The 11,313-nt window shown below is 34.7% G+C and overlaps 1 protein-coding gene across 1 annotated transcript in view; it reads right to left on the bottom strand.

Moving 5' to 3' along the window:
• LOC106878020 (coiled-coil domain-containing protein 186) overlaps positions 1–11,313 on the bottom strand; it is a 146,152-nt gene that overhangs the window by 12,012 nt on the left and 122,827 nt on the right. The window contains exon 17 of the mRNA XM_052973031.1: positions 3,537–3,566. Coding sequence (XP_052828991.1) covers positions 3,537–3,566 — 30 coding nt within the window. The remainder of the gene's footprint in view (positions 1–3,536; positions 3,567–11,313) is intronic.

Genomic DNA, 11,313 nt, shown 5'->3' with positions numbered 1-11,313 from the left:
AACGTTTCTGCCAGCTTGCCTTATATATATATATATATATATATATATATATAATCATCGTCATCATTTAATGTCCATTGTCCATGCTGGCATGAGTTGAACAGTGTGACAAGAGCTGGCAACTTGGAAAGCTACACCAGACTTCAGTCTGATTTGGCATGGCTTCTGCAGCTGGATACCCTTCCTATCACCAATATATATATATATATATATATATATACATATAATGCATATATTACATACATATATACATATTATAATAGATACATTATATTTATATATAATATACTATATATAATACTATACATTATATGTCTATCTTAATAAATATACATTATATATGTGCATTATATTCAGTTTGAAATACTACTGTTCCTAAATCTATCAATATTAATCCATTGACATTTAAAAGATATTTCAGTTCTATCTTCAGAAGAAAAGGATTTATAAAATGTCATATTTTCATACACTTTACTTTGGGTTACAAAGGATCATGGTAGTGCTGATGATTTTTTTTTTTATTGTTCTTTCTTTGCTGGATTCATATATTATTCCCTAATTAAGTCTTGTAGTTTTTGTAGCTAATTTAAAATGTGTTGTATGTAAATCTGTCCTCATTTATCACTGGTTCAATCTTTACTGATCTGATATAACAGTACTCTCAACTGTGAGCCATATTATGTTGGTGATCAGTCATATTTTTCTGCTTGTACTGCAAAAACACACCCCAGAGACCATCCACAATACTCAGCTACCCAGAATGCACTATCTTGCTTGTGTTTACATGATCATGCAGCAAGGTTGTGTTGTATTTTTTATATGGATTTAAATACTCATACCCATCAACTTGGGACCGGTGAACAGAAAAAATACAATAGTGCCTAATCATAACAAATAACATAGACAAGTGTATTCTCTACAGAAAAGGTAGAGATGATCAAGGAAATATGTAATTGTGGAAGAATCACAGCTGTGAGCCATGGGTTGGGAGTCAATGAATCTACCACTCATTTCATTTACAAAATGCATGGAAATGATTCGTTTATCACTGTTCTTTTTACTTTTTGCAATCAAACCCCTGTGATAAATGAAGATAGACGTATCACTGTGTTGATTTTTTTTTTTTTTGGCTTGTATTTTTCTGTTAGCAAAACCTTCGTTGACACATCAGTTTTATGGAATTGTAATGCTGTTGATTCCTGTTTTTCTATCATTTTTGTTTTATGTGCTGTATTGTAGTGTGTTGCACAACAATATTGTCGTGTGTTACATTCATAGGCTCAGGAACAGGATACAAGGTAGCTATGAAATTGCTCTGAGCATCCTCCTGAGAAACTTCACCACCAATACGAACAAACATAGAAACCACTTTGGAACTGATTTGAAACATTACTTTTCCATTATTGGATTTGCCTGATTTGACTGAGGTAAAAATATAATAATAACAACTAGTATTTTACCCCTGTTTGTTTTGATATAAGGGTTGAAAAAAATTGACCTTGCTCATAAAAAATTTTGGAGCTGGGTTTGCGACCCCAAAGTAAATTTTGTTCCTGCACTTATTGTTATACATCAAGGAGCCAACATGCAATCTATTTTTGTAGCTCATGCAACAAAAATTAATAAAAAAACATTAGTTGACAATACTATAATGTTAGGTGTGTATGGAGGCTTTGCTAACAGTAAAATATAAGCCAAAAATCAACACATGAAATTAATTATATAAACTACCGAACTAAACTGTTGAATAACTTTTAAATCTGGAGCTGAACTAAAAGAAAAGAAAGACAAAGTAGTAAAAATCACTAGCACTTCCCTGATCCTTTGTAACCTAATGCAAAGTATATGAAAAAACACCATTCAAAAATTATCTTATTCTGAAGATGGAGCCAAGAAAGCTTCAAAAGATTAATGGACTCATAATGGATTTAGGAATACTAATGTTCCAAACAGAACATAAAGAACTAAAAAGGAAATATGAAAAATCATTAATAAAAAAAAAAAATCAAACTCATAATTGTGTCCTTAAAATCTACGAGATTTTCCATGACTGTATAATGAGAAGGTTGGAATTTTACAAAGGAAAGAGACATCTAACAAAGTTCTTTACATCACCTTAATATGGAAAAGTGCATATATGTATGTTCCAAGTTTTAGGCCACAAGTTTACACCTAGCTGACTGAAATTTTGCATAAAGAAATAATCTTTTCAAGAAAAATGTCATAAGCTATGTGACTTTTAGTTCACACACACACACATTATAAATAGAGGAAATCTTGAACACAGGAGAATAGCTGCGAAAACAGCTTAGGGGATTGGGTAAAATATCCTTACAGATGGAAAAAAGTGGTCAGCAAGCCCTGTTAGGGGTCCTTCAGCTCAATCATACAGAGCACACCACTGGAATTTAAGAGGTACAGAGTTTGATTCTCTGTATCAGCTTACTGGCCACTTTTTTCTGTCTATAAGGGTATTTTACCCAATCCATTAAGCTGTTCTCACAGCTATTCTCTTCTGTTCTAGATTCCCTTCATTTCTAAAATACCAACTCACCCACAGCTTCAATGTTTGTTATATATATATATATATATATATATATATACACACACACACACACACACACACACACACATATATATATATATATATATATATATATATATATATATGTATGTATATATGTATGTAAGTACTAGGCTTACAAAGAATAAGTCCTGGGGTCGATTTGCTCGACTAAAGGCGGTGCTCCAGCATGGCCGCAGTCAAATGACTGAAACAATTAAAAGAGTAAAAGAGTAAAGAGTAATACAGACTTGATCATCAATCTTAAATGCTCATTTTTTAACAATGATTCTTATTAGACTGTGGCCATGCTGGAGTACCACCACCTTGAAGAATACTTAGTCAAATCAATCAACCCCAGGACTTATATTTTGAAACTTGGTACTTACTCTCTATTGCTCTCTTTTGCTGAACCATTAAATTATGGAGACATAAACACACCAACAGATACAAAGTCACACAGACACACATATGTGACAGGCTTCTTTCAGTTTCTATCTACCAAATCCATTCACAAGGCTTTGGTCGGCCCAAGGCTATAGTAGGAAACACTTGTTTAAGGGGCCTTGCAATGGTACTGAACCTGGAACCACATGTTTGGAAAGCAAGCTTCTTACCACACAGCCATGCCTGTGTCAAAAAAGACATCGCAAATTCTTCAAATTTCGAAAGCTTTTCATGTCAACATGATGATGTTATTCAACTAAGCTATCCATAATTTTTCTATTGCAAAATGTAAATGTATGAATAAATGGTTTCTAAAATTACAATTTAAAATACCGACAAAGAAATGCAAAAAGACAGATAAAAGAAGTAAAAAAAAAGCAAATAAACAAGGTGTAAAAGGGGAGATAATTCTAGTTAAGTTGGAAACTATGTTTGAGAAGAGATAAAAGGACACCATAAGAAAGCACTAGGAAAAGAATAAACAAACACTGAAGGTCGGTGTGGTGGCGCAGCAGTAGCTACCTACCTTGATGTCACTCTGAGAGGAAACAACAGCCTGTCAGGTCAGGTGTGGAAACGAAAAAAAAAGTATAAGACAAAAAAAAAACAAAAATAAAAAAAATGAAGGTGGGAAACAGGTGAGAAGAATAAGGGGTTTCTGTAAGCAATCAATGTAAAATGGAAGTAAAAAACGGTGAAAAATACGAGGAGGAGGAGGAGGGAGGGAGGATGATGATGATGAGGATTAAAATAAAAGTAAAGTGCTTTTAATGTTGAAAGCAGATATGAAGCAGTGGTTAATATTGACAACTTATTATCTACAGAGCAATTCAGATGGCAAAAATGCAAAGGAATTATACAGATGTTAAAGAACTGTTAGTTTCATAAAGACTTTTCTACATTTATTTCAAACAACAATGCAAATCTCACACTAAAGCATTGGACCAACAGGCTTAAGTAAGGTCTTAGCTGATTAAAATTTGAGTTAGAAAGTCTTCTACAAGCTTCCAATACATGAAACATTTTAAATGTAGACTCGAATCAATTTTGGTTTTAGATTTGCTTTTAGATAATGGCAGCAGTTGTAGCCAAACTAGCTTGAATGTGGCCCATTGTGAATGTACTATTAGAACATTGTAAGGCAATGAGCTGGCAGAATTGTTAATGCACCGGGCAAAATGCTTAGTAGCATTTCATCCGTCTTTATATTCTGAGTTCAAATTCCACCATGGTCGACTTTGCTTTTCATCCGTTCAGGTTCGATAAAATAAGTACCAGTTGAGCATTGGGGTCAATGTATCAATGTAATCAACTTACTCCCTCCCCTGAAAATACTGGCCTTATGCCAAAATTTGAATCCGTTATGACATCATATTACTGTGGTATTCAGCTTGAGAGATCCTCTCAGATAGAGACATGGTACTAAAAGTACAGACATCTGCTAGACAATATGTAACTCTGTATGAGAGGATCTCTCAAGGTGAATATTGCATTAATGCAATGTTCTAATAATACATCCACAATAAGTAAGATATAATGATTACCATTTGGTATTAATACTACTCCTGTTGCTAATATCTATTTTCTAATAAATAATATAACCAAGCAAATGAAACAATTTGTTTTTTTAGCAGATACATTCCAAAGTAGTTTCTTGTGTCTGACAATACTCTTGTCAATTTTAGCTTGTTTGCATTGTTTGCAGGGACAAACTATATGTGCTTGTGGTACGTGTTTATAACTAGTGGACTGAAGCACAGAAATTTCAGTATCTTGGTCAAAAATTCAATAAAAGTACTACTAATACAATATGCACCATTGATCTTTATTGGCAACAAGGCCCGCTCCCTAACAACTTGATTATGTTGTTTATCTTTGTTTCAGTTTAGTTGCTGGAATGGTGGTTCTAGTTTTAAATCAAGGTGTTGGGGAGATCCTTGAAACAACTCCATGTGAGAAACGTCCAATTTTAAGGAAACTTTCCATATCAATATATGGAAAAAAAATAATAAATGTACACTAGTACACTAATATAACATGAGGACAGTGGTGTTGGCAGAAGTGGTAGAGTGATGGATAAAATCTCTTACAATATTTAGTTAGTGAAGGTGAATGGTGTAGGAGTTAGGGTGTCACTCTTACAACCATGAGATCATGGTTTTGATTCCTGGACTGGGCAGTGCATTGCGTTCTTTAGCAAAACTCATCATTTCATGTTGCTCCAGTCCTCTCAGCTGTAAATGAGTTCCAGTAATAGCTGGGAAGTTAACTATGTGACAAACTGACATATCCTTTAAGGAGAGCATTGTAAACTCAGTCACTTATATGCCATGGAAATTGAGTTAAGCTCCAGCCTTATGGATTCACAAGTATTTAGTTAAGTCACTGAGTTCAAATACCACTAAAGTCAACTTTGCTTATCATCCTTCTGGAGTTGATGAGATAAAGTACTGATCAAGTACTGCAAACAATTCATTTGGCTGATTCCTCTACTCAATTTTATAGCCTTGTGCCAATTTCAGAAGTTAACATAATGTAAACTCCTTCATCTATTTCACGTGTATGTGTGTGTGTTAAATGGAAATTACTATTTTAAAATGAGTTTAAGAATAACAACCAAACATGCACTGTTAATGGGGACTTGATGCTGAGAACAGACTAGAATATATTGTAAAATTCGTTTTGTATAGGCCTGTAAGTTTTGGATGTTGGCTGTTCAACCAGCTTGATGAAACAACCATCAGGAGATAGTTAAGGTCCCAATCAACATACATTTTACAATATGTCCATATATTATATATATATATATATATATATATATATAAACACATATCCAAATCCATATATCTATCTAAACATACAAACACACACATAAATGTACACAAAATACTGTTAGAAGAAAAGCAAAATTAATAAAGCAAGCTTTGCTGGTTATTATGGTTATATATATATATAGATAGATAGATAGATAGATAGATAGATAGATAGATAGATAGATAGATAGAGAGAGAGAGAGAGAGAGAGAGAGAGAGAGAGAGAAAAAGAGAGAATAAGTCACTTTCTAATATGTTTGAGCATTCCTCTAACTTAAACTATCGCAACATATTACAGAAAATATTGAATGCTAATAAATTTGGTCAGGTTTGTGAAAAACTTAGGTTGCTGAAAAAGAAGAAAAAAAAAAGATAATAACAGAAGCAACAACATGTATTTGAAGAAAGAAATTTTTGAAAAATATATTTCAGTGCTTGCTAAATAAGAATGTGAAGATGAATAAACAGAAAGATATTCAAATGAAAATTGCAAAAGAAAATTTTAAAAAAAAGATAAATTTAAAAAAAAAATCAATCAATTGGTGCTGTTGAATCATCCATGTGCATCAGTTTGGATGATGAAATGAGAGAGATAGAGAAAGTATGCTAGTATGAATATTTCTCTTTCAAATATATACATTTATAGGAAGGGAGGGATAGGAGGGAGGGAGAGATGAATGAATGGATGGATGGATGAATAGATAGATAGAGATAGATAGATAGATAGATAGATAGATAGATAGATAGATAGATAGATAGATAGATAGATAGATAGATAGATAGATGGTGTTTCTTAAAGAGAATACATGTAGCTGATTGAATTAATTACTAACAAAGTCAACTCCAGTTAGTTTTAACCTGGGAACAGTGAGATAGGAAACTACATACTGCAAAGCATCTCCACAATCACCATTGTGACTATTCTTTTTACCAGTTTCATCAGAGGGTAAAGGGCCATGCTCATGATCCCACAGTGCCTCCAAGATTGGTGAGATTAAAAGAATGCTTTATTTTTCAGATGGGAAATCTAGCTTGAATGCTTGCAATAGAGTAGACAGACCCCATTAAATATACCCAAGAGCCAGGAGGTAATGTTACACCAGACAATGGGTTATGGTCCCATGATGTTTCCGTCTACAAAATTTCACTTGCAAGGTTTTTGCTTGACCTGAGTCAGTGATAGAAGGCACTTGTCTGAAACAAACCCAGAACCAAGTCATCGCAAAATAAACTTCTTAGCCATACAGGCAGGCCTGGACCATTTTGGCTGTAGTGCTACTAACTCTGCCAAACAAATGACTACCCATCTGATAAGGGTACACCAGGCACATACATCACACCCATATGTGTGCAACATGGTGATCTCATAACAATATAAACAATACATGACCTTGTAGGTGGAGCCCAGTTAGAATTTTCTTCAGGTCAAGTGGCCCATCTCCCTCAAAAGGTCCCTGAATAAGGTTTGTTTAAGAATGCACAAAACACCCATGTTTCCAGAGATGAATTATCCAAACCCCAAAGAAATTCCTCTCAACACATGGCTATGAGGCTCCCTCACTGCTTCTGCTTGGAATCAGAGATGCACATATCGTCAACCAATAAGGGACATACTCAACTGATGAAGGGCAAGCGACTGACAAGCAAATCTGTGGTATTGAGCAGAATATTTGCTGTAGCCCTTCTTTTATACCAAGACAAAACATGTACATGATAATAATTATTATTATTATTGCTGTTGTTATCATTATTATTATTATTATTATTATTACTGTAGTTTAGCAGTAGTTCATTAAATTAATGGGTTAAAAAGAAACATTGATATAGAGTTAAGCAGTATTAGACATAATTAGTGCTTAAATTAGACGCCTAAAAAACAGTATATCAGTCACATGGTTAACTAACTTCCTACCAAGCAATCAGAATAGAAAACACATTCTGCCTTCTAGGCAAGAGCTAGTAATGGACAAAGGCAAATGTCTTATACAGGTGTGGAAAATTCCAGAATACAAAGGAGGCTAAATCAAAATATGACAAAATATTGTGTTTATAATGATATTGTTGTTGGCACTCCATCGCTTATGACGTCGAGGGCTCCAGTTGATCCAATCAATGGAACAGCCTGCTCGTGAAATTAACATGCAAGTGGCTGAGCACTCCACAGACACATGTACCCTTAACGTAGTTCTCGGGGATATTCAGCGTGACACAGTGTGACAAGGCTGGCCCTTTGAATTACAGGCACAACAGAAACAGGAAGAAAGAGTGAGAGAAAGTTGTGGTGAAAGAGTACAGCAGGGTTCGCCACCATCCCCTGCCGGAGCCTCGTGGAGCTTTAGGTGTTTTCGCTCAATAAACACGTACAACGCCCGGTCTGGGAATCGAAACCGCGATCCTATGACCGCGAGTCCGCTGCCCTAACCACTGGGTCATTGCGCCTCCACTATAATGATATAGCAACACTTAAACCATGGTAAGCTCTAATAGCTCTGCTTCTTTTTCTCAGCAAGATATTACATTAACTTAGCAGAAAAAAAAAATGGTTGTTCAAATGTTTAATTAGAATAATGTGTATGAATTGATGACTCTTGTTCACTCTTGCAACATCATCCTCATTATCATCATTGTTTTAACTCGCATGATGTGAACAGAATTTGTTGAGGCAGATCTTCAATGGTGGGATGCCCTTCTTGTTGCCAACCTTCACTTGTTTCCAATTAAAGTAATAATTTTTCCATGACCAAACGAGTCTTCACAACATACTGGAAATGAACGACACTGCTTGCATGATGGTGACACTCATTTACAACTATCACACAATGTCAAAGCAAGGAGACACTAACTCTCAAATACACACACATATGACAAGCTTTCTTTTCAGTTTCTGTTAACCAAATCCACTAATAAACCTTTGGTCAGCCAAGGGCCATAGTAGAAGACATATGCCCAAGGTGCTGTGGTTGGGAAACAAACTTCCTACTACACAGTCACATTTGTGCCTATATTAGTCAATAGATAATGGTTTTAAACTTTGATACAAGTCAGCAATTTTAGGGGAGATGTAAATCAATTACATTGAGTCTAGTGTTCAGCTGATAGTAAAGGAAGAAAGGCAAAGTCAACCTCAGCAGAATTTGAACTCAGAATGTAATTTGCTGGAAGAAATATTGCAAAGCACTTTTTCAGACACTAACAGTTCTGCCAGTTTGTCATCTTATTTCGTCTATTGATCACAACTGTTCTCATCAGTAAGAATTTAATTTTAATTAATCATTGTTTCTTGGCTTACTACAACAAATATGTTAGCACCAATTTTACTATTTCTAGTTCATCTTCAACCATTCATAATTCATCTGTAAAAGTCTTGTTCTGGGATTCAAACTTTGAGCGATCATATATTTCCATATGTTTTCTTTCCCTTTACAACTATTACTGTTATACTTTTATTGACTGTAACAATATCTAATGGTGAAACATTTACTTGATATCCTTGAAATGTATTTGTGACAAACTTAAAGCAAACCAATGGAACACAAACACAGGCATCACCCATGTTATAACTACCTGAGGTTACAGGATTCTGTGTTCATGGGAGGAAACTGTAAAGACTGACAGCTAGTTTCTGAATAAATTTTGTAATTTCACCCTTACAGGAACTTGGGTAAATTCTAAGAATTTAAAAACTACTCATTCTTTATAGCCAAAAGGTTAATTTTTGGCATTTTAGCTGAGGTCAGAGTATGGAAAGAGAGAGAAAGAGGAGGGAGAGAGATAGAGAGAGAGAGAGAGAGATAGAGAGAGAGATAGAGAGAGAGAGAGAGAGAGAGAGAGAGAGAGAGAGAGAGAGAGAGAGAGAGAGAGAGAGAGAGAGAGAGAGAGAGAGTATGTGTGTATAAAAATTGCTCTTTATATTGGAAGAAATGAATCAATGCCTTGTTAATAGCTTTCAGGAGGACATGCAAAACATACTACTATGCCAGACAAACTGATTGACACCCACTTCAACACAATGGGCCACTTCATCACTCACTTATCAGTGTGCAGAATCTCCACACACCATGGAACCACATTCCCAAGGAAACAGGAGGGGATAATATTTCATGTTCAAATTTGGTGCAATGTCATGAACAGATTTAAATGAAAGTTTTTTCCCCCCTCTACTCCTACACCTCCTCTTAGTTCTTATCTATTAACTTCACTCTCATCTTGTCTTTTCCCTTTACCTCACACTCACCTTTGCCTGTTTCTTCATCTCATTCCATTCCTCTTTCTCCTACCTCTCTCACTCAATTTCTCTCTCTCACTATTTCCTGTTCACATATAAAATTTCCACAGTCCTGTGTTCTTCATCAATTGCAGCCAATTTCTTTAAATTAGAGGATGTAAAACTCAACTGTGTCTCTTAAATGTCTCTACCGTCAACTTTTTGCCAAAGAAAGACTGACTGAAATGTTGGATCTTCCATTCATCATATTAGGGCAAGTTCACTTTCATTTGCTGACTTTTACTGTGTGTGTGTGTGTGTGTTTATAAACACACACACATATGCAAACAACACATGCACACACACACGTTGAGTATGAATAGTTCAATGCACCAGTATACTAGATCACTCCAGTATGCAATCTAGATGTCTGGAGGAAGTTGAATGTAAGCAAATTCAGAAGAGGAAAGGTTTTTAAATGCAGCAGCTGACTTGTCAAGGTATACATATTCAGTTTTGAATGGAAACTGGATGATTAAAAAAACAACAAAAAAAAAAACAAAACCCGAGTCACATAGAGTAGAACTAGACTGAAGAAGACCATGGATGAAGTGCAGAGATCAGTGATTTAAGCCTTACATATGAATGATAGCATGTAATTGGGCAAACAACTTATGTCAACATGGGAAAAATAATGATAAAGGCAGTGATTATAATGATTTCTATGATGGCATATATGACTTTATTGTTTGATAAATATATCTTTAATATACATGCATCTAAAAGTGAAGTGAATGAGATAATAACAAAAATCTATACATGGCTTAAATCTTAAATAATATATAAAAATAGCTTTTATAGGGTGAGACTTTAATACAGCGATGGCTATCATTAATCACAGCATTATATATCAACATGGTGAAAAATTTTAGATCTCTCTCTCTATTTCAAATTCTTTTATTTATTTATTTATGTCTTTTGTGAGTGCATGTGATCTAGTGATAAAGGGTATTGCATTCATTGTCTTCCAATTCCCAGACTGAGCAGTGCATTGTATTCTCAAGCAAAACACTTCATCTCACATTGATCTGTGATCACTTTGACATTTGAGAGGTGTAGCACACTATGCACCTATCAATTCGATGGAGGGAGTGAGCTAATGTACAGTATAAACATTTGATCACTATAAACAAGTCATATGTACAGGTTGTTCAGCAAGAAATTACAGAAAACTCATCTGATGTTGAAGAGCTAAGAGAGGAGAGTTTGCTTTTTTTTTTTTTTTT

This window comes from Octopus bimaculoides, chromosome 14, assembly GCF_001194135.2.
Source record: "Octopus bimaculoides isolate UCB-OBI-ISO-001 chromosome 14, ASM119413v2, whole genome shotgun sequence".
In the NCBI taxonomy this organism is placed as follows: domain Eukaryota; kingdom Metazoa; phylum Mollusca; class Cephalopoda; order Octopoda; family Octopodidae; genus Octopus; species Octopus bimaculoides.
Note: the sequence above shows the minus strand (reverse complement) of the source record. Positions and strands in the feature narration are given on the sequence as shown.